The 24083-nt window shown below is 36.3% G+C and overlaps 2 protein-coding genes and 1 long non-coding RNA gene across 43 annotated transcripts; 2 read left to right on the top strand and 1 right to left on the bottom strand.

Moving 5' to 3' along the window:
• Positions 1-278: 278 nt before the first annotated feature.
• LOC147522622 (putative 3,4-dihydroxy-2-butanone kinase) lies at positions 279-10785 on the top strand. 17 transcript variants are annotated; one of them, XM_086594490.1, is made up of 15 exons: positions 279-473; positions 541-647; positions 907-970; positions 1656-1780; positions 2368-2425; positions 2646-2748; positions 3472-3523; positions 4530-4595; positions 5448-5512; positions 6148-6327; positions 6621-6668; positions 6814-6894; positions 7002-9503; positions 9622-9689; positions 10667-10785. In XM_086594490.1, the coding sequence occupies exons 8-10, from the start codon at positions 4532-4534 to the stop codon at positions 6298-6300; spliced, it is 282 nt and encodes a 93-aa protein (XP_086450616.1). In that variant the 5' UTR covers positions 279-473; positions 541-647; positions 907-970; positions 1656-1780; positions 2368-2425; positions 2646-2748; positions 3472-3523; positions 4530-4531; the 3' UTR covers positions 6301-6327; positions 6621-6668; positions 6814-6894; positions 7002-9503; positions 9622-9689; positions 10667-10785. The 17 variants fall into 17 exon arrangements, 16 of the variants coding, with proteins under 16 accessions (XP_086450616.1, XP_086450635.1, XP_086450608.1 ...); XM_086594509.1 differs by having other exon boundaries at positions 6621-6894; positions 7002-7056; positions 7236-9503; XM_086594482.1 differs by having other exon boundaries at positions 6814-9503.
• A 106-nt stretch (positions 10786-10891) lies between these two features.
• LOC147522620 (uncharacterized) lies at positions 10892-24016 on the top strand. Of its 25 annotated transcripts, none has more exons than XM_086594418.1 (13): positions 10892-10982; positions 12179-12298; positions 12991-13036; positions 13221-13296; positions 13378-13564; positions 13666-13717; positions 13821-13900; positions 20127-20230; positions 21791-21989; positions 22256-22308; positions 22530-22663; positions 22734-22837; positions 23510-24016. In XM_086594418.1, exons 4-8 carry the CDS (start codon positions 13255-13257, stop codon positions 20189-20191), a joined length of 426 nt encoding a protein of 141 aa, XP_086450544.1. In that variant the 5' UTR covers positions 10892-10982; positions 12179-12298; positions 12991-13036; positions 13221-13254; the 3' UTR covers positions 20192-20230; positions 21791-21989; positions 22256-22308; positions 22530-22663; positions 22734-22837; positions 23510-24016. The 25 variants fall into 25 exon arrangements, 22 of the variants coding, with proteins under 22 accessions (XP_086450544.1, XP_086450540.1, XP_086450513.1 ...); XM_086594414.1 differs by having other exon boundaries at positions 22919-24016; XM_086594387.1 differs by having other exon boundaries at positions 22734-24016.
• LOC147522621 (uncharacterized) lies at positions 14496-15994 on the bottom strand. The gene is made up of 2 exons (XR_015213405.1): positions 14613-15994; positions 14496-14579 (listed from the first exon to the last, which is right to left on the bottom strand). It is a non-coding gene; the product is annotated as an uncharacterized LOC147522621 (long non-coding RNA).
• Positions 24017-24083: the final 67 nt, after the last annotated feature.

Genomic DNA, 24083 nt, shown 5'->3' with positions numbered 1-24083 from the left:
CTCCTATACCAACTAGAATTATGTGGATTCAATGATCCTTATTGTAATATACATTAAGCGAAGAAATACTAGAGACTACACTATGGAAGACTTGCTTGTAGAATAAGAAGGAGAATTATCTACTTAACAAAACAGGGCGGTCTTGATAGCCTACGGCTGGGATTCAATATAAGAGGGTATAAATCTAGGGTCCCCAATGCGCCACAATATGAGAGAGAGAGCCCATTATAAATTAATTTGGATATTAATTAGAAACTTAACTGTGGTAATAAACGGCAGAAACCCTTCGTGTACTATGCTTAGCTTATCCTTTTGTTCTCTTTTCCCCTCCCAAATAGTGTGCACCTCCTTTGTCTCTCTTTCATCGTCCGCAATTGAAGAGATTCTACAATATGTTTATTTTTGGAAATGGGTTAATCTCCTAATTGAAATTGGTCTCAAAGCCTAAACCTTTAAGTCATGATTCTTCTCAGGTAATCTCTCTTTAAAAAATTAAAATTATATATTTCCGGATTGACCAAACTTTGGTTTTCTTTGCAGAGAACCAAAGAATATGGATCCCTGTATTGTTGTAATAGATGACTCGGCTATGCTTTGAGTATGGATCTAATTGTCGCAATGCTACTAAAACTGTGCAATTTTCGGAGGTATATTGAGACTTTCTTTTGGTTGGGTTATCGTATTTATCCATTTTTATCCATTAGGATCAAATCAAAGTAATCTATATTTTGGAATAACAAATTGTAAACTATTTTATTAGATATCCCACCTTTCTTATGGACAACTTGAAGGAAATATAATTTCTAACAAAATTCTCGCAGCCAAGCTACAAGTGTTATGAATTCTATCGCTTCAAACTATATTCCTCTTTTTTAATCATTTTAATTAATCTTTTCGTGTTGTCAGTTCACCATTGCATCGTTTGGAGAATAAGCACGGTTGGAGCAATATTTTAAGCCAATTGTCAAAGGTAACTTTTATTCCATGCTTTCATTTTGAGAATGCTTCATTTTTTTCGTGCAGTTAGTTCATATTAGCAATCATGTAGCATGAATCCAATATTTATACAACGTTATAGGATTGTATGTGGTAGATGCATCCATTGAACTAATTTTCACTGCCTCAAATCTTGATTATAGCTGTACAAAGTGTTTGTGCTATTGTGGGAAAAGGGTTATATGGTATTACTTTGAAGTACATGATTGATTTTAGTGCCTAAATTCTGAAGTATGAAAGACAAGATTGATTTTGGTGTTGCATATAGTCGAAGTTTCGCATATTTTGCCTTGATTGCCTATTATATTATTATATGCCTATAATGGCGGTTTTTGTCGATACCATTGTAGTTTAGAAAGATCACTATCACATTGGAAAATTGCAACGTTAGCTGCATGTGTTACTCACCTGTTTGCTATTTCAGATTTCAGTTGCTATAAATTCATTGGTTTGTCCTGGTTTATAAACAATGGTACCATGAATATCAACTCTATTATCCAATTATGCTCAAGTCTATTGGTAACGTAGTCTATTAGTAACGTTGCAAGTCTCATTGGCTTGCTCTTTTGAATTTGTCATTACTATTTGTATTTTTCACCTGTGAAGTAATTACATATCTTTGTGACTTACTTAACAATCTGTATCTGTTCGGAATATAGGGAACGTTAGAGCCAGTGCAAACACATGAAGAACAACTAACAAGCATGGTGTGGGTGCAGAGTAGACAAAGAAAAAGACCTTGCATCTTTCTGAAGAATCAAAGTCTAAAGTGCAAAATGAAAATGTAAGTTTTCTTTAATGGAAGTGACATGCTCCCTTTGTGCCTTTTGCCTAGTAAATTCATATACGAACAAAGTGAAAAACAATATATTGGACCATTCAAAACACTTCCTACTTTAAATATATATCTTTAATTTAGCTAATGCATATAACTATCAACTTAGCAAAACAAAGCTGTTTTCTGACTCGCGGCTGGGATTGAGTTTCAGGGGTATAAATCGAGGGCCACCGTTCCGCCATGCAAATTAGGAATTAATTATAGAGGTTAAAAACCCTTCGTATGCAAACCTTGGATCACTTCCTCTTAATTATGGTAACAACACGAATAGAAAACCTTTCCTTTTCCTCTTGATCGAGCTCCACAATAATTGTTCACTTCCTCTTCCCCACCCCCTACACGCACACACAGATGCACATAGTGGAAGAAACTTCTCCAAACCGGCCTCTCTCACTATCTGACTCATGCCCTAACGGCAGTGAATCAGTTGCTAATAAAAAGGCGTAGGATAATGGTAATCAGAAATTAAACCCGAGCATCAGTTACTATTTTTTTTTCTCTGATCAACTCTTTTTCTTTTTGTCTCTCTTTAGAATTGTAATGTTCAAATTTGGTTGAACGCTTTTGCAGATCGGGTCCTCCATCCATAAGGTACGTTTTCGTTCTCTTCTCCTCAAGTATTTGATCTTACATCGGAATATTTTGTTGATCAGTAATCTTACATCGGAACAATTAAAGTTTTTAGGGCGTTCTTTCTTTTGTTCTTCATCGCTACTTCATCAAAGTATTTCTTTTCTTGCAGGTCTACTGATCTCTTTTGTGTACTTACTTTAGAATTTGATAAATTTATGGGTTTGATAAATATTTGTAGTCTTTGGGAAACGCAAAAATTTTGATGTCTCCATGGAGAAGAGAACGAAAATTGATTCGACTTTCGTTCAATTAGTAACGATGTCAGGAAGGGTCTTCATAAGGTACAACTTGAGATTTTTTTTTCCCTAAATTCAGTAATTGATTTTTATGGGTTTTATTTAATTGTTCTACTTTTGTTTCATTTCATCCAAATTTTAAACTTTATTTGTTACATAGCTCCTTCGACACAGTACATCGCTAAAAATGTGAACTCTACATTTGAATGTGTTTCTATGATTGGTTCTTCATATAATTTTTGTTGGTTCAACTTTTGTTTCAATTTTGGTTGGGTGTAATGCATAACTATAAATGGTTGGATTTGGTGTTTAGTGAACTGTCAAATAGTTGTTTGCGTAAAGGTCGAAGAGAATGCATAAATGAGCTATGGGGGTTCTACGTAACTGAGCTAAGCATTCTATGTTGAGTTTGAGTTTGTCAATCCATTTTTGTGTGGTCGTTTTTGAATTTTAATTTTTTGCTCAATGGTAAATCAATGTTCAAGAGTAAAAGAGAAAAAAAACCAAGGAATGGAGTTACACAAAGGAAGTCCTTTGATTGTAAATCCGTGACTCAATTACTAAAGCAATTTGTCACCTCTGTCCATTGATTTTTGGTCTGTATATATAGTGATGTTTTGGAAGAAACTGAAAATACATTATGTTTATAATCGTTTTTTGGGAACCCGATGTGTGCATGAGATTTGGGTATTTTCACATTCGTTCAAGACTTTCATTTTTCATTTCTATATTGACTTTACTTCTCCTTTTGTGATTATCTTTTGCAAGACTTTTTCCTAGCGCGAAGGTTCCTTTTCCAAAGATATGAACTCCAGATAAGGTGAAACATCTTGCGTTCGATTCCCACCTTCATAGTAGAATCTATCATCATTGTGAGCTTTCATGCTTTTCTATATTTATCTGTTTGATTTTTTCATTTTCACTCCCACTTGCACTTAATGTGGAATTGCAGTGTTATTATAGTGTCAGGTTTTGGAATATTTTTCATATTTGACAACTTAGTTGATTACGTGGTTTGATAACTCAAAATCAAAAGGTAGCATTCTACTTTTTTGAATAGTCTAATTGCTAATTCATTTTTGCCCCGCCTAATATGCAAACCATAGGCATATAATCACCTTTTGATGTCAAGGTGTATGGACACTTATATCGATACATCATGTTACTGTTTTTTTCCTGTGTTGGCTAAAGAAAATTCACTGATGACCGAGTAGCTTAATTAGAAGATCATACTGGGGAAACTTCAAATGATCTCGACACTTGAGTGTTTACATCCATTAATAGTTAGCTTAGCATTGGACGTTGAAGGGGCTTTGGAGAAATGATATATATTGGCACTTAAGTTTCGTTTCATATAGTATTTGACTTATAAAGTTATGGATTATGTTTTTCACTAAATAATGACACATGCTTTAAGCCTTTAACACACATTTGGTCTTAATTGGTTTTTTAAGTTTTAGTTGCTTCGTCATATTTTGTGTGTAATGAATATATGCCAATTCAATTAAATATTTTTAAAATGAATTGAATGAATTATGCTTTGAAACCCATACCGCTTAAAAAGAGTCAACTCTCCAAGTCTCTTGCATAACTCCCATAAAGAAGTACTAATGTTACTATAGTGCCACCAAAGCGTGTGAGTTGGATTAGAAATTAAATGGGATATTAATCATAGAATATTAATCGTGAAAATCTTTATTATAAGCCTTTCGTTCACTCTCCCAACCCATTAGTTCTCATCGAAACGAAGTGAAGAAGAATATATTCTTCTTTCGCCTCCTACTTCTTCTTCTTCCTATTTTTTATGTTCCTATTGAAATATGCAGGGATGCGACGCTGTTTTTGTTACACCAAAAGCTCAGACAATCGATATTGCTCATGCATGGGTGATGGTGATTTCTAAGGCCCGCATCTTATTTAGTTTTTTTTTGAATTAATTAAAGGTCTTAAGTGGATTAGGAATTAATTAGGAGTTTTAATTGTGAAATTAAACAAAAAAAACCCTTTGCCTCTTACCTCTTCTCCTTCCTCACACCGTTGTACTGGGTCATTCACTCTAGAATTTTTCTTTCCAAAATCCTTCGGTCTCCCATCTCTCCAAGAAATGGAAAGCATCTCTCCTAATCAGTTCTTATTGGAAGCTTGACTCAGGTAAGTCTTCTCTCTTTCCTCTATCGGTATGTGTTGTAAAGAACTCTTCTTATCCACTCTTCTCTTTCATGAATTTGCAAATCTCATTCCCCAAAAAAATGGCAAGACTACCTAAATCTAATTTAAGGGTGGGATTCAATTTAAGGGTGGATAAATCTAATGGTGTGAGTGAGATTACGAATTAAATTCTTTGAGGCCTGTAAAAACCTTTCGTTTTCAACGCAGTTTTTTAACCCATCGTTTCCCCCATAAATGAGTGTTCTCACTCCTCAATTGTTCATTTTCATTCTCATCAAAGCACCAGGTACCTTCTTTCTCCATTCTCTTTTTTAAGCGTTATATTGCTAAATGAGGTACTCGAAATTGTCAAATTGAGTTTATCATGAGGGCAGATGAAGCCATTTTACAGCGTCTAGATGCCCCTACTAGGGCTCCGTATTAGCCTATTTCTGTTGAGGGTAGGAGGTTGGAAATAAACTATGTTCTATCAGCTCCAATATATTACCATCCCCATCAAGTCTTACTTCTGCTTTAATTTATAGATCAATTGCACTCATTCCTCACTTTTATATTCTTTCCAATTGTGACTGCAGGAGATCGTCCACCTACTAAGCTTCATGTTCCTATTCCAATCTCACATTCCACAAAGAATGATGAGGTAACTTAGGATAATTTTTTTGTTAAGAGAAGTGGCATTAACTATCTCTTGGTAAAACACATTCACATGTTAAAGTTTTCATTTTACAATCTCCTATTTTATGCAGCTGAAAGAAATTGTTGCGAACTATTTTAGTATCGTAACGATCCGATCCACCATGTACTTTTCTCATTTGTGTTAACGCTCATACAATGCCATGAATGTTCTGTGTTATATGAGAAAGCTAATATTAGAAAGACCTGTCTAGATTATAAATATAAGCACAGGTGCACAATCTTATATTTTTTTGTGATAAAATAATGATTTGGTTCATGTTCCATTTTTACCTGTAGAAAACAATTGGTTCGATTCTGTAGATCTGTAAAATGTGGTCAGTGTGACGATCAAGATTCATTTACAAGACAGGTCCAGTTATGAGGATGGTTAAGATTCACAAGGGTCTAGAATTGCCTCATCTGATTTTCAGTGAATAAGGAGTCTTAAAAATTTAACGAAGACCCTACTCGGTATCCCAAAAATGGATAACCATCAAAATTTTCTCTCATATTTACTCTTCCATTTCTCTAGCTATTCCAAGAAAAGAAGCAAATGGATTCTTGAGTCAAATATTGTCATTAATTTGTGCTGTGTATTAGGTCTCGATTCATCCACAAGAGCTGAGTGAACAAGGCCATATTCTTGAGGTTGTTATTGAAGCTGCAGTAAGTGCACTTATTAATCTGAAGGATAGTTTGAATGACTGGGATGACAAAGTCGATTTCAAGGGTATAAATCGATGGTCGGGATGAGTGCCACGATGACAGCCGTACAGCGTGGTGAGTTGGATTAGAAATTAATTAGACTCTTAATTCTAAAATTAAGGCAAAAAAAAAAACCCCCTTCGTTTCTCCAAACTTACCAACCAAAAGAAATCAATGTCGTTTGGGATTAGAAATTAAAGAAATTAATTGGGAGTCATAATTAATTGTGAAACCTTCGAGCAATAGAAACCTTTCGCTCTCCCCCATATTAAAAAGCCTCTCCAATTCCCCCTTCTCTCTCAAATTAACCATTCATTTTTCTCAGTTTTGTATTGAAGTCGCGTTCTCACTTCTCAACTGTTCAACAGGTAATCAACAAACGATTTCTCTATTATCTTTCTCATCTGTGGAACCAGGTACTTGCTCCATCTCTCTTTGCCAGCATCAATAGGCAGGTATCTCCTGTCTCATTTTATTATATCTTAAATGTTATATTGGTAAAAGAGAAATCTGAAATTCTCAAACTGAAATTTTCATTCTTTGTTCATTTTTTATTATCAGTTTTGTGCTTCATCTATGTGGGCGATTCCACATCAAATTGAAGTGTTAAAGTAGGATATTCATAGCAACATAAATTCAATGGTAATTCTTTTGGGGGTTTTAAAATATTTTAATATTTGTCTTCCCATCTCTCTTAGTAATTCCCTTTCCGTGTAAGATTTTTTAACTTGCTGCTTCATTGATTCAAGTTTCTGCAAGTCAATTGAAAGGTGTGGTTTGACAATGGAAGCAATGGAATAAATTGTAAGATCTTCATTGCCACGTACAAACATTGTTATTTATAGAGTTTTCATTGAACAACTAATTTATTGTATACACAAATTTTTTTTTCTTTCTTAATACTATCTATAGCTTCATTTTGTGAGTGTCCAAGTAATAGAGGGGCGGATTTTGAATCGCATCAAACTCTGAAAAATGTACAGAGCTTCCCAACGATTAGTATCTCCATCAGCCAACCCCTCTCTCCAAATTATCATTGCTAAATGCTCTCCTTTTGCACTTTTTCTTTCTGCGTCTTCGCAAAGATGGTCTTTTTTGAATTCACGTAAGTTCTCTTTCTGCTCCTTCTATCTCTTTTGGAAGTTTGAAGATTACTTGATTATACTGATAAAAAACCACCAAGGGTCTTTCTACTCTTTTCTCTAACTCATCTCCTTTAATTTCATTCGCACTTGTTGATTAGCGCATTGCATGGCAAAGAAACATTCTTGCGTTCATGATTATAGTTTCTCACTGTCTCCTTCGACGAAAAGAAAAAGTGTGTCTACTCTCCCTCTCTCTCTCACTTTCCTTGCATGGGTAGTCAAAACCTCACTGTTGTCTTATTTTTTCTTAGTCCAAGTTACTTAAAGAACGATTATATATTTTGCTATTTTGGAATTTGCAATTGATTAAGAAGGGTGATGTTGTGATACCTTAACACTTTAATACATGAAATTAATCCAATCTAATTTAGTGTTTTCTTGAACCTGCAATATTTTAGTGCATGTGGCAAAGGTTGTAGCCGATTGGTTGTATGCATAACTATATTTCGTTTGAGCACTTGGTGCAAGTCATTAATCTTATTCACCCGGAATGTGTTCATCTGAAATCTTAAGTTGTTTCACATGCTAATTGTATGCCACCTAATAAGAATTTTAGTCTTTCCAATTCTACGTTTAGTGTTATAGGTTGATTTTTCCTTCTTTGTGATTGAATTTGGATTTTGAATTTACTCATGCCGATTTCTTCAAAGCGTACGAGTAGAGATTAAAATTTGTGATGCTAACTTTTGTGATGCACACGCTAGATGATGATGGCCGGATTTGAATGCAAATTCTTGAGGGTTTAAAGTTGTACCCATTTCTGTAGTTGGTTGATTCTTAAAATTTGATATTGGTGCTAGGTTTGGAGTCATGGTTAATTAAGCGCTTTGGATTGAAGGGAAAATGATGTTAAGGGAGAAGGGGAGCTACCTAAACAATAATGAGTATCATAATGAAAAGAGTTATCACTGTTATTGGAATTCTCAAGCTAGATGTGGCTAAAGTTTATTAGAACATGGTTAAGGTCGAAGCTGATCACAATTGTACTTTGAAAATGGTGTTAATGATGCTGTGACACTTTGCTGTTAGCAAGCTACTTTGTGATGTTTTGGGCTTACTTGATTCTTATTTTGTTTCAATGTCGTTACCTGGTTAAGTTTTATTTAGCTTTACTTTGACTTGCTTAGGTCTTACATACCTTAACAACCAAATCTTCAGGCAAAATCCGCTTCTAAAGTCTGACCAGTTAATTGTTGAGAATCTGATTGGCAAATATCGTATGTGATGAATTGAGGGAAATCTCATGTTTCTAGCATGTGCTATTAAATTAGCGATATTCTGTGTTTTAGGTTTACAATGTGGGGAAGTAAAGAATGTAGGAAACTAATCTGTAAGGAAGTCCATGTACTCCTTTGTAATTCTAAGTGAGTTGGATTAGCAATTAATTACATTCTTAATTGTGGAATAAATGGCAAACCCTTTGGTCTTCCACTCCACCTCTCCAAGTTCTCAACAAAAGAAAAAAACTGATCACTTCCAACTTTGCAAGTACTGAAACTCTCTTGCGTTCTCTCTCATCCTCAGTTCGACTGTCATCGTCAATCTCATGTAAGTAACTCTCTACACTTTCTCCAAGAGCCTTTTGGTTTTTGACGTTTTCAGTGATTGTATTGTTCTTTTTGAATGATGAGTTATGTCCGAATTCTATTTCTCCTTTCATCAGTCTATTGTATGAATTGATTTCATTACTGGATTCATGGATTCCCTTATATTATTTCCATTCTTTATTCTTTTGCATGAATTGTGTGTTTCTCAGATCCAATGTAAATTTCTCGTATGTTTCCATTGATGATAAGTTTCATTTTGGAAATCAGATTTTCTTTTGTGTTTTTTCTGTCTGTCTTTCTTTAATTGCAATTTTTATAGTTCGATGTTTGCATCAGTGAAACCTTCGTCAAGCCAAGGTATTTCTTTCACTTTTAATATAAATTTAATCAAACTGCAATCTCAGCTGCACCATGGAATAATTTTGGTACCTTTAGCAATTATATGTTTTGACTGTGGATCATCCCTTGCAATTTTATTTGGTTTTAGCTGGTGGTATTTCAGTTGGGGATTTTGCTACGGACAATGACTTCAATTCCACCAAAGGAACATATGGTGCAGGTATAACATATGTGAAATAGTAGTTAACCATAATCGTGATTTTCGTGTGTGTTTGTTTATTTACCTATTCATAGCAAGTAAATTGTTACTCTTAATGAGGTTTTCAATGATCATATAGATGGCAGTGGAGACTTCAATTGTTGAAGACGACAAAGCTTCAAAGTGAAGTGGCAAAGTTAGTCCTAGGTGAGCAATCTTCAGAGCCTAATTAGATGGCAATAATTTCATTGGTCATTCAGCAAGAAGTTCTTAAACTCTCAAAACAAGTAGATAATTTTGGGATTCTGGTAGCGTGAATATATGGCCATTAGATTTGTCGAGCATACTATCCAATTTTGTTATACTTCATAGTTGGTGGATATAAGGATGTCCGATGTACTTGGTATATTTATTTCATAACCATAGTTGTAAGGTGTTGAAGTGATCCGAGATTAATGTGAGGCTAATGGAGGTCAAACCGGGAGCTCAGAATGTCTAAAGAAGAAATATCTTTGTTTTTTAATAAATACTAAATTTTTTTTAACATGTCTTAGTGCTAGCCATATCTTGGAAAGAACTGTGATACATGAGTTGTGTAGTTATCTTTATGGGTTAGAGTTTCTGTTGGAACTGCTGTGCTGTAATTTATTCAATGTATATGGAATTGTTTTGGGTTCTAAGACAAAAGTCGTACATCGTGTGAGATTAATTGGGATGGATTCCTCTTTTTGTTTGGGTTTGTATTAATGCAACGGTGGTTAATTGGGATGATTGAGGATCATCCCTTGCAATTTTGTTTGGATTGGTTAGTAGCTCTAACCTGATTTTATGAACTTCTTTAATTGCCAAAAAAATTTAGTGCAGTTTTGTAGCCCAAATTTTAAATCTAAATGCGAGGCCAGCATCAATAATTTATTATGTTGCCTAGAAGCGAACACGCACAATGGCTGCTTATAGCCATGAGTAACTGATCATTATTGTGTATGTGTGATTTTTTTTTGTACACGGTTAGGCAACATAATTTTAATATTTTATTTTCATCCCATAATGCTTATGAATGATCCCTACAGTTTATTCTATATGTGTATTCTACTATGGCAGACACTTATGGCTGTTGATGATGCGAAGTACTTTGCTATGATAAGTGACAAGTTGTTGTTGATGCTAATATTCTGTTATGACAGGTTGTTGTTGATGCTAGGTACAACGGAAATAAGGAAGACGCCAATGATTGTTTCAAATCCTAGCTTGAAAAGTTCAAGAATATTAACTAAACCTGTTGAAGCTTCAGGTTTTGCGGGGGTAATCCCCCATACATTTATTCTATATATGTGTACTGCTATGGCAGACACTTATGGCTGCTGTTGATGCTAATTACTTTGCTATGACAAGTGACAAGTTGTTGTTGATGCTAGGTACGACGCCAGTGATTGTTTCAAATCCTAGCTTGAAAAGTTCAAGAATATTAACTAAACCTGTTAGAGTTTCAAGTTTTGGAGGGTAATGCTCCCCTCCTCTTCTCTGTTGTTTAAGTATATGTTTGACTTTGAGACAAAAAAAAGGTTATATAAGGCACCCTTAATGAACCTTGGAGTTGTAGTGTCTTGCATGAGTGAAATTATTTCTCCTTTTTTATAAAAAAAAATGATGCATATCACAATTATCTATTTTCTAGGTGCGGCCATAACTTCTAGCAGGCATTTTATGTATTTTATGTTGGTTACCGACTCGGTCTCTGTAAATAACCACTACCATGTTTTCACCAAGAATTAAAATTTTCACGTCTATGTATTAGAATGTTTTTACCAGTACCATTTCGGAAATGGGGATCTAATTTTATTCATTAGTCATTATTCGTTTTTACTAGAAATGTGGATCTCAAATTGAGAGCAAGAAATGACTCAATACCTGACAACCAAAGTTGAACCCGTAGCTTATACACCATCTTTGTAACCCAGTCCATGTCTTTAGTTCAAGTGTTAGTATCATTTTTACATCGCTTTATTGAGTATCGTATCTGCATGGATGTTGTGATTTATACCAAGTACTGTTTACCATTCAGTTGGATGAATATATGATTGGAAGTCTCAAAACAGATCAGTTACATATTATACGTGTTTTACTCTAAATCTTGCTAAAGAATATTGTTATGTGTGCATTTGTTTTCTATTACATTTTGGCATATATAGATGTTTTATCGCCCCTGGGGAGTGTGGAGCATTGTGAATAGGGGTGTGTTTCGGTTGGATCGGATCGGAATATGGGTTTTTGGTTTCGGATTTTTTTGGAATTTGATATATTGTGCCAAATCCGATTCGATCTGATTTTTTTCGAATTTTTGGAAATCGGTAATCGGATCAAAATCGGAATTCAAAAAAAAATCGAGAAATTCAGAAATCGGATAATTCGGATGAAAAATCGGATGAAAATTGGAAATTATTGAAAATCCAAATATTTTAATATTAAATCTATTTCTTTGGAAATTAGCTTATAAACTAGAAACTAGCATCACGCAAAGTGGATATTTTAGAACATTTAAAATACCTTCAAGCAATGTTTATCATGGTTTTATATTATTGTTGTGACATTATATTGTTGGGTTGTCCATGATCAATTAATGACTATGTACTTTTTTGGTTTTTAATTTGTTCCGGTGATGTTGCAAACATATTTAAGGAACTCTGTATGCTTTTCAGGGGGAAAACTTTTCCAATGGAGATTGGACTAGAGGTGGATGGACGAGAGCTAAAAGTACTTTGCAAGCATGGAAATATGGTGTGAGGCATTTGTTGGGTGCTTCTTTGCTAGGATCTTTGGTAGAACTCTTGCCTAAAACCTTTTTTTTTTTAAAGTTTGTAGACACTATTATGAACTGCTCGAATGGTGTTAGGATGAAGTGATGGATTTTTTTTTTTTTTTTTCATAACTATACATACATTCTTATTAAGCTGATTTGTTAACAAAGCAACCCTGTTTTGTAAACCACTTTTATGACAAGAAATCTGCATAATCTAACATTTGGATCTTTGCTTTTGTATACAATTAGTCAAAGAAAAAAATCATGCCAATCCTCCACCTCATCACTATACACTAGTTGTTTTGTTAAGTTAACTAGTCAACTTAACAAAACAACTCAGTTTTCTGACTCGCGGCTAGGGATTCGATTTCAAGGGTATAAATCGAGGCCACCATGTGGCCACGTTGGATTAGGAATTAATTAAATGTCTTAATTGTGACTATTTAATTAGAAACAAACCCCTTCATTTCAACTTCCCACTTCCCACCAATTTAAGACTGAACTCTTCGTTCTCATCTCCCTCTTTTGGCCCCTCCATCTACCCCTCACTCTCCCTCTCACTTGCATTCTATTGCATCTTTAACTCATTCATCACTTTGATTCAAATCAGTGAATTCCGTTTATGTAAGCTTCTTTTTTCTAGCTATTTAATTCCTGAATTTAAATTTCCATTACGGTTGCGGTTTTGTTGAGTAGATTACAATTTTGCAGGTTGCTATAATAACTCTTGCACAACAAAGCTGGAAAATCAAGCAAGGCAACTCTTATAAAACTTTGGTTGTCTCTCTTTATAACTTCGGTGTTGTTAAACCTACCACGGGTTTCTACCCGCTGTAAATCGGTGCTTTGTTGTTTTGGGGACCGTTAAGTGATTTTTCATTGAGTTTATGTTCTGTTTCAAAAGTTTGTCATGGGAAACATGCTTATTTTTCTCTTATCAGTTTTTGGTGCCTTTAAATTCGCTTTGAGCTCAATATGCCGGAGCAAGTTGAAGCGGACATGATGATTGAGGCCAAGGTATGCGTTAAATTATTAAAGTAACCACATTCTTTATCCCTTCATGAGTTTTAAAGGTTGTCATTCCATTTAACTGTGCAGAGAAATGTTGAAATGTTTCGGGCAACAATTCGTGGCAAAGTTTGGTCTCACATGGTCAAAGAAGTTGAGGCTGCGCGCTATTCTAATCTCAAATACAGAAATGCCACATGGCCTACAAAGTTGAAATTGAAGTTATTTTTCCTGAATGTTTCAGTCTCTCAAGTGCAAGCTCCCCACTTCTCGCTTGGTTCGTTACTCTTGCCATTCTTAGGCAAGCTTGGCGTTAGCCTTCTCTATTTTCTCTTACCCATCACTTCTAAATTTATTTTATATGTTTTATTTCGTCAGGTGTTTGGAGACAGAAGCGAAAAGCAAAAGCTCAACTAAATTTTGCAAAATGGTTAGATAAGTTGACTTCTCATCTCCATGGAAAGTCCAATTGTAAGAAATTGTTTTTCTATATTTTATAGTGCGTATTGCTTAACCAAGCTTTAATATGATAGGATTCTCTTATCAAATTTGATTGGAGCGCAAGAAAATATCCCAATCTCTCTCTCTCTCTCGACACTCTTGAATCTAATTGGTTGCTCCCACTTCCATTTTATTTAATTTGACTGTGTTCGTTCTTATCTGTTATATATATTCTTGAATGCACACCTGCTTTGCTAATTATGCTTTTAATTCTAGAATGATATACATGATATCCATGTTGCTTTTAGTTACTATTTGTAAAGGGTTTATTTTTGCAACATGTTGGGAGATTTCACTAGAAAGTCATACCTCAATCTAGCTACTTTCTATCCCAAATGATTTCAACTTGGAGATCACACCAAGAAAATCACCCACCCAAGACTTTGGTAGTTATCACAACAAACTCAAACAAGCAAAGCCACTAATTTATCATCACCCATAACAAGTAAACAATAAATAAGGAAGTAAATATGCAAAGAGACACAAAGATTTAGGTGGTTCGGTAAATGTTACCTACATCCACACAAGAGCCGAGTTTCCTTTATAGCAAAGATTGGAGAGTTTACAAGAGATATCAAGAATCAAGAACAAAAGGCCTCACTCAAACCCTAGCTCAATAGAGCTCCCAATAATACCAAATGAATCTCTCAAAAGTTATCTCAACCCTAACCATAAGTTTCTTTATATAGGTGGGGAGAAAATTTCGTGAGAAAATGGGTTTGGTTATTGAAATTTCGACAAACTGTCAAAATTTCATAATATTTCGTCAAGACGAATTTTGGTCGGTTCACCTGGGCCATCCAAACTTCTTTCGGTCGGTTCACCTGGGCCATCCAAACTTCTCAAGGTTGGTCACATCAGGCCGACTTCGAAACAGGAAGGAAGAAATGTGCATGGATCTCAGTTGGTTCTCTTGGGCCGTCCAAACTTCTTTCGGTCGGTTCACCTGGGCCATCCAAACTTCTCAAGGTTGGTCACATCAGGCCGACTTCGAAACAGGAGTGAAAAAAACTACACAAAAGTGGGACAGTGCTAACGGGCCGTCCAAGAGTGAAAAACTGGCTTAATCCAGCCATCTATGTTTCACAATTGTTAGTTCCTCGCTACCATCACCGGAGCAAAGCTCGACGGTTCCACAAACCCAACAATCTCCCACTTGGAACCTGTCGAGATTCTACAAGCACATCACATCTCAATTGTAACAACTCCATCCAAATCCAATTTACTAATGAAACACTCGGCTCATCCAACATGGTCTTCAAGCAAGAAAACCCACCGAAGTTGAACACTTCAACTTCGTCTTCACAACACCCCTACCATGACATAGACATGTCTCCGTGATACTCCATGAATAATACAATATCCATTTCACCGCTTCCCAATGATGTTTGCCAAGGTTAGCCATAAACCTCCAAGCAACTCCCACTGCATGGGATATATCTGGGTGCGTGCAAACCATGTACCACCGCCTAGGGGTTTGTCGGGAACCATGCAAGCTTTTTCTCAGCTTGCACACCATATTCTCTATATCCTTCCGTAGGAAACCCAACAGTTGTCGCGTGTAAATCTCCTCAACATGGTCACAATGGAGGTGAGCAGTTTTCACATTTAACTGCTTAAGATTTAAACCTTCCGCTACAACAATACTAAACACTGACTGAAAAGTATTTGGGGAGAATATCATTGCCAAATATTTCTTGGAACCATCATGTTCCTCCTTGACTCGATACACCCATTTGCTCTGTAGAGTCATGTCCTTGGGTACTTTGGCCAACTCCCAAGTGACACTAAAGACGAGGGACTTCGTCTCATCATGCATAACAAGCTCCCACTCGCTAGCATCACCAACCTCCAATGCCGCATCATAGCAATGAGGTTCACCACCATCAGTAAATAAATAGGTGGAGAGAGGATACTTCATGCTCGGTACAGTTTGCTTGGATAACCTCCTTAGTGCACGAGGTGGAGATGGACTTGGTGGCGTAGTCTCTTCACCCGAGTCACTACTATCATCATCTGACTGTGGAACTTCCACAACACCACGACTCATATAAGAGCCTTCCAACTCAACATACTCAGTGTCACTATCTGTAACCGGCTCCACAAGCTGTGCTTCTTTTCTGTCCTTGTACAAAACCATCTCACTGAACAAGGCATTTCTACTTCGAATAATTTTCGGTTTTGGTCATCCCAAAAACGATAACCAAGATCATCATCGCCATATCCAATGAAGGTACACTTGACATCAAGCTTACTCCTAGCTTGGTCACTAGTGTGCACATAGGACTCACACCCAAACACTCTCAAATGGGAAAGGTTCACATCCTTCCCACTCCACACTTCCTCGGAATTCTGAAATCCAAAGGTACCGATGGTCCTCGGTTGATCGGGTAAGGCTGGCATTTGTGCTAACACTTTCGCCCGAATTGCTTTCAGTAAGTTTGCTAGTGTACGCATACACCTAGCCCTATATGTCAGTGTTCTAATCATCCGCTTTGCGACCCCATTCTCCTGAAGTGTCCCTCAAGTGAAAGTCTTTTCCATCTTGATGCCACTTTATTAGCACAATACTTCTCAAAACCTGAATCAACATACTCTCCATAATTATCGGATCTCCAAATTCTTCACCTTGAAGCATGTCTCATTCTCAACCATGGCCTTCCACGTCTTGAACACTTCCAATACCTCGGACTTGTGTCTCAAGAAATAGACCCACACCTTCCTAGTATGGTCATTAATGAAAGTCACAAAATATAACTTTCCGCCAAGTGAAGAGACATTAGCTGGCCCCCAGACATCTGTATGAATCAACTCAAGCTTCCTAGCTTTCAGAGTTCGACCCATCTCCTGAAAACTCACCCTTCTCTGCTTTTCAAACATGCAATTCTCACGAGGAAGTCAAAGTCCGGCGACTCTAACGGAGTTTACCGGTGGAGGAAGGACTTGCATTCCTTTCTCACTCATGTGACCAAGTCTCAGTGCTAAACATTTGGATCCTCTTTTGCCATTTGCCCGCGGCATTCGACCCAGCACCCGTGCGGTCATGTAGAGAGTACCATCCTTGTCGCCTTTAGCGACTATTAGAGAACCCTTAGAGATTTTCCAAGTATCATTCGTGAAGATTGTAACAAATCCTTCACTAGCCAATTGACCCACTGAAATCAAATTCTTCTTCAAATCCGGGACGTGTCGAACATCCCTTTAATAACCATGTCCTATCTTTCAACATGACACCGCGGACATCACCTTTGCCAACAATGGCACAAGATTGGTCATCACCAAGAAAGACCTTTCCAAGGTCACCTTTGGTGTAGTTCACAAAGAACTCTCGATTTGAGGTCACATGGAATGATGCGCCGGAATCTAAAACCCAAGACTCCTTATTCTTCTCCATCGAACATATCAAAGCATCATCTTCCACTTCAACTACATTAGCTTCTTGATTCTTCTTGTAGTTGTTATTCCTTGGTGTTTGACATCGGTTACTATAGTGGCCAGGCAAACCACAATTGTAACATATAATGATACTATCATCTCTAGGTTCATCACTAGGGGCATGAGAGTTCATTCTCCCCTTCTATTTCTTTCGCCTACCACCGACCCTTGTGCATGTGCATCCTTTCGCCTTCGGTGCTCAAAGCCGAACCCGATGTCGAGGCCCCATCCAACTCCTTCGAATTTCCTCCGCTAGTATCATACTAACCACATCGTCAAATTTCAACTTATTCATTCCCGCCGAGCCACTAATAGCCACAACCGTAGCCTTCCAACTTGGAGGCATTTGTCCTATTATCGCCAACGCTCTCACTTCATCACTAAATGTAATCTCAACCGACTCCAATTGTTCTTTCGTTTGGTTGAATTCATTTAAGTGGTCCTTGAAGGAATCATTCTCCGACATTCTCATGGAGAAGAGCTTGGTAATCAAATAGACTTTGTTCATGGCCGAAGGTTGCTCATACATGCACGTTAGTGCCTTCATGAGAGACGCCGCCGTCTTCTCATTTTTGATATTGAAGGCCACTGACTTCGAGAGACTCAATCGGATTGTCGCCAATGCTTTTCTATCTAGCAAATCCCATTCACTTTGCTCGCAACTCGCTGGCTTCTCTCCCATCAAAGGTTCATACAAATCCTTTTGATAGAGTATGTCCTTAATTTGCATCTTCCAATAGCGAAGTTTGTTCCACAAACTTCTCTATCTTCTTTAGCTTTCCTTTTCTATTCGTCATGACTTCCACTTGAACCAATACAACGGTGGAGACTCTCGAGGGAATTTCTTCAAACACCTAGCTCTCAATGCTAAAGGTGGAGTCTTTCCTCACACACCTTGTTCAAATGATTCAAAACCGTGCTCGATACCACTTGTTGGGAGATTTCACTAGAAAGTCACACCTCAATCTAGCTACTTTCTATCCCAAATGATTTCAACTTGGAGATCACACCAAGGAAATCACCTCCACCCAAGACTTTGGTAGTTATCACAACAAACTCAAACAAGCAAAGCCACTAATTTATCATCACCCATAACAAGTAAACAATAAATAAGGAAGTAAATATGCAAAGAGACACAAAGATTTAGGTGGTTCGGTAAATGTTACCTACATCCACACAAGAGCCGAAGTTTCCTTTATAGCAAAAGATTGGAGAGTTTACAAGAGATATCAAGAATCAAGAACAAAAGGCCTCACTCAAACCCTAACTCAATAGAGCTCCCCACAATACCTAAGAAATGAATCTCTCAAAAGTTATCTCAACCCTAACCATAAGTTTCTTTATATAGGTGGGAGAAAATTTCGTGAGAAAATGGGTTTGGTTATTGAAATTTCGACAAACCGTCAAAATTTCATAATATTTCGTCAAGGCAATTTTGGTCGGTTCACACGGGCCATCCAAACTTCTTTTCGGTTTGTTCACACGGGCCATCCAAACTTCTCGGTCGGTTGGTCACATCGGTAGCCGACTTCAAACGAGAAGGAAGAAATGTGCATGGATCTCGGTTGGTTCTCTTGGCCGTCCAAACTTTTCTATCGGCTTCACCAGGCCATCCAAACTTCTCAAGGTTGGTCACATCAGTTTACTTCAAAACAGAGTGAAAAAACTACACAAAAGTGGGGCCGGTCTAAGCGGGTCAGCCCAAGAGTGAAAAACCGGCTTAATCCGATGCATCTATGTTTCCACAATTGTTAGTTCCTCGCTACCATCACCGGAGCAAAGCTCGACGGTTCCACAAACCCAACATGAAGAGCAAATGTGCACAGGTGAAAGTTGCTTTACCACAGGTTGCAATGCAACTAATATTTCAAAAATAGGAGAAAGCTAGGAAACACGGTGGTGACAGAATCATCAATCATATGCGACAAAATGTTCTTCATAGAGTAGATGTTATTATGTCAAACACTGTTCGATAATGTTCTTCATAGAGTAGATGTTATTATGTCAAACACTGTTCGATCACCATAAAGGTTTGTTGTGTTAGGACCTGAGCACACTGCTCGCCCGGGCCTCCTCCGCCATTGGGATATAACTAGTCTACCGATATTGTCCCCCACTTAACCACCCATGGGCTTGGGCACTTGGCCGTGGGTGTGGGGTTTTATCTTAAAAGGCTTCGGTACTAGTTAGTGAGCTTCCCACTTTATCAACCCATGATGAACTCCTTTCTTGTTCAATGTGGGACTATTTCTTTTTTCGGTCCACACACTCTAACACTTCAAAGTTAACATCCTATATGCACATCACCACGAATGTATACTTCAAAGTTAACATCCTAGGCCCTCAACTTCCAAAAGACCCGCGGACTTCCCAGTTAAAACAAGCTGTTTCCCCAAGCTCTCATAAATGTTAATTAAACAAGGGTTCCATTTAATCTCGCCTAGAATGAGGCTTGGACGTTCCATTTACCCTATAAAAATTAGGAATAGCACATGAAAATTAAACGCGTGGAGAAATTAATTAATTCTATAAAACCAACCCTCTTCTTCAGTTCTTCTTCCTCGAACACACCCCTTCCCAACAGTTTCGGCAATATTCTTGACAGAAGAGCAAAGCCTCCTTGATCTTGGTTTGCCAATCTATTTCTTGTCTTCTCAGTTGTTATTACTTATCCACATGCAGTTTGTTCATATTTTTCTCTCTTTAAGAATCCGAGCATTTCAGCAGTGATTTTCTATATGTTGATTATTTTTAAATATGTTGATTGTGAGTTGTGACGAAGTTGTTTCAATTCCCTTTTTGTTTTAGAATTTTCATGCTTTTTGGTACTATTTTGAATTATTATATTGGTTTCGATTTTGAACTCATCTTACATTGCTAAAGCCCAGTTTCTCAATGCGTAGGTATGATTACGTTAAATAGCCTAAAGAACTCACATGAAACGCCTCTTCTAGCTCTGCACTATTAGGGTCGTTCATTTTCCAGGGCAGCACGACATTTCTACTAGGTACCTCACTCTCGCTTTCTTCAACATTTGGATCGTTTTGATCCATTTACAATGGTGCACTATCTGATTGGTTTGTTAACTCTTTATAATCTCATAAAAAGTAAATACTTGAAATCCATTTACAATTTACATGATTTCGTGTGCTCACCTGTCTCTTGCTTGAAATTGATTTTATTTTCTCTGTTTCTTTTCGCAAATACAATGTCCGAACTTCTATTCTTTGTAGTATATATTTCAGGCCCTAGACTAAGACATGTTTGTTGTCTCAATGGCCATGGTCTACAATTCGATGAATAACACGAGCATACGTACTATCTCAAAGGTTTTATAAGAGCAGAGGGGTTTACTTCGAAAGATTATGTTTGTCTACCTACAATTTATATAATTATACTTCATTTAACTGTACCCTTTGCAGATAGATATATGGTATGCTGTCTTTGATCGAGTGGGTCTAACTGTACCCTTCAGTCCAAAGCAGTTGGAGTGATAGTAAGCATTTGTATAAATTTTAGAAAATTACCAACTTTGTTTATCTCATAGAAACATGGGTAATATTTTTCTGTAAAAATAAATTCTTATGTGTTTTTAAGCTTTAAGAATTTAAGTGCTCCCCCTTTGTTTGCGAAAATGTCAATTGTTGATATAGTTGAGAGTGTTTTTAGAAACGTCAATTGAAATAAACAAAGATTCCATTGCTCTCAATATCCTCTCCCAATAACTGAGTACGATTTCAGTTAGATTTCTGTTATGACATTTATATATAATGACTAATGACCACATAGAATTTCCAGTGCCATTGGATGGCGATATGGAACCAAAAGCCTTCACTGTTATGTACCCTTGAACATAGATTTATGTGGCACTTTATCACCCTGAGCCGTCATAGATTTTTAGACATTTTATTTACCTCTCTTGTAGAACGATGACAGTAGTACAAATTCATAAGTTTATCTGAGTACCAATCAACTAATGGGAAAACGTAACAGTATGTGAAATCTTGCCGTTTGTGACACATTTTCCTTCGTAAGAAACCATTGAATTATTCATATTAGTTAATAAATAAACCCGTAAGCTATTGCAATTGTCATTTTGGAGGGCTGGGATTTTCTCATTTAGCTTGCTTTAGATGAGTTCATTATCTGAATGGATTGGAATATATATATTTTCTTATTGGTGATTAGATTGGACTATTTAGTTGGGTTTCTTTTAAAAATACTCACTGAGTGCAATTGTATATGGACTATTGAATTAGTATTGGAAATTTAAAGTAGTTGAGGTGTCAACTATCCTCTCTTTGCAACTGGATTTCCATAACATTAGAGTTTCAACTTTTACAACACGTATCAAAGTTAATCTAACGAAACTAACACTTCAAAGAATATATTATATATTATGCCATAACCTAGACTTATATTCTTTTCATAATTCCTGAAAATTTATTTAATACATACATTTTATTGATTTTATGATTTAAGGGTGATATGTGTCTTTGAAGGTTGTGTTATGCCTATGCATAAAAGGAATGATCTCCATCTTATTTGCATTTACTGAATTATGAAGGAAAGTGTATGAGGTACTCAGGTTAGTTGGAGAAGATATGCTTGGGAGTGTAAATGCACCTTAGAGATGCGGAATTAAGATGGTTGAGTGCTCACCTATTTTGGACGTTATTAAAATGCAATTGAGAAGGGCTGGTCTAATGCTTTCGAGTTATGGTTGGAAGATGATCAAGGATAGAAATACACATTTTTACTACATGGTAATAATTTTACAGATCCTTGCTCTTTCTTTAATTTCTTTAATTTCTTTATCTTTTTGTCTTATTTTTTATTTTTTCTAAAATTGAAGTTACTAGAAACTGGAATTTAAGACAATATTGCAAAAAATAAATAAATAAATAAATAAAATAGCGTGTATGTTTATCGCTACCACTGTTATTGTTGAGTTTAGTGATACTTTAGGGCTCTATGTTTTACTGTTGTTGTTTATGGCATATTTCCTTTTGTATTCATTTCTTTTTTCCAGTTGTGGTTTTTGTAGTGGGGCCAAGTATGTCATCTTCTAGTTGCACCTATGAGGTAATGCTACTATCTAATGCTTATTCGAGTTTGCTGCTTTATCTTTTTGATTCTTCATTCTTTCTAATAAATCACATAATTATGTCATGGGAAGTCAGCGGTCGCAGTGGTGTGCCTCATGGTTTAAATATGGACGATAATAAGCAATTCAGCAATAAAGTTGTATTAAACAATACAAAAAAGGCAAACAAGTTAGTGAAATAATGTCAAGTTATTTGCAGTTTGAGAAGAAAAAGGTTAAGCTGCGTTCACCAAAACATATGCGATGAACTTGGAATTGGAAATGAAGCAGAAAGTGAACATCTCCTCAATGGCCAACCTGAGGCAAGTAATGAAGAATGGAGGAAGACACCGAGTAAGATTGCGGTAAAAAAATATCTTTTCTTTTTGAATTTAGCTATTAACGATTGTCAACTTGAATTTAGCTATTAGCGATTGCTGAAGAATGAGAGAGATATGGATCTGATTATGGTTGATTGATGAGAAGCTCACGTAGTAGTTTGAAACTGTTTGCAACTTTTGCATGAAGGTAGTAATATCTTGAGAAACAAAGTATTGTTTACATATTTTCTTTACATATTTTTTTTACTTTATCTAACTTCTTAAATAGACATCTATGCTGGTATGGGATTTTGCTCTGAAAGAGAAACAAGAGGGACTTACACATAGTTACCAAAGAAATGTACATAGCATTGTAGCTTATGTTTATGGGTGCATGAATAGCGAAAGCAACCAATGTTAATGTTTCTTTATGCAGTTTGGTCCTCACTAATTCAGTTTCGTTATTGTTTTGCTCTTTCTGATTGCATGTAATTATGTAGCTCTTTAAAAAAAAATTGAATGGGGTTCATCAAAATAATAGCCTTTTGTAACAATCCTTCATTGTTGTACGTACTTTGTGGATGAAGCCTACCAAAGTTCATTTTCCAGGTGCTTAACGTTGAGACTCGATCATTAATTGCAATGTACATGTTTTAGCATTTTAATTGGTGTATTCACATGTATTTGCCCATGTTAACAATTCTAAGTGCAGTTCATGGATTGACAATTGATGATACTCATAATTTATTTTTTTTTTTTTTATTTTTTAACTAGAAGTGGTTTTGAGTTTGTGAGTTTATGTATTTGATGTATATATTCTTAAACATCTCATTTCTTTTTTGTTGATGGTGAATTCATGGTGCTGTTTTCAAAAACTGAGGATGTGAGTTCATGGTTGAGAATGTGTTATCTGCACGTTCAATGACGTTAACACTAGTTACATGGTTGAATGTTTTGGGATCTCGGTAAATATTGGAGAAGCACAAGTGTGGAGGAGAGTATTGGTGGAGTCTGTCTCAGTTGTTGTACTTCTCAGGGGAGTAGGGGACTGCTCAACTACAATAGCACTTTCGAACAAATATGGAAATAATACAATGCAAGGAGTTGCACTCTTGATTTATCTCAAATACAAATTGAAGCAAACTTTGCTGCAGACCAAGCAATTAGACTGGCAACTGCATTAACCCGCCAAATGAAGGAAGACTTTGTTGGGAAGCCTCTATGGATATTGGGATGGGAGGTCCCAGGAGCAAACTATCTTAGAGTTGAATTCATAGTGAAGTCCATGTAATTCACTTTTACCCTTTCTAAGTCACTCCTTAGATTCGTTTACAAATTATTTTTTGCTCATTAAGAAAGAAAATTTAATGACTGTCTTTCATAACAATATAGTTTAGTGACTTGCAATAACATGAGATGTTATGTTTTACAAAGCCAATTCCCAGACTTCACAG

The sequence above is a fragment of the Coptis chinensis genome, chromosome 1 (genome assembly GCF_015680905.1).
Source record: "Coptis chinensis isolate HL-2020 chromosome 1, ASM1568090v1, whole genome shotgun sequence".
In the NCBI taxonomy this organism is placed as follows: domain Eukaryota; kingdom Viridiplantae; phylum Streptophyta; class Magnoliopsida; order Ranunculales; family Ranunculaceae; genus Coptis; species Coptis chinensis.
Note: the sequence above shows the minus strand (reverse complement) of the source record. Positions and strands in the feature narration are given on the sequence as shown.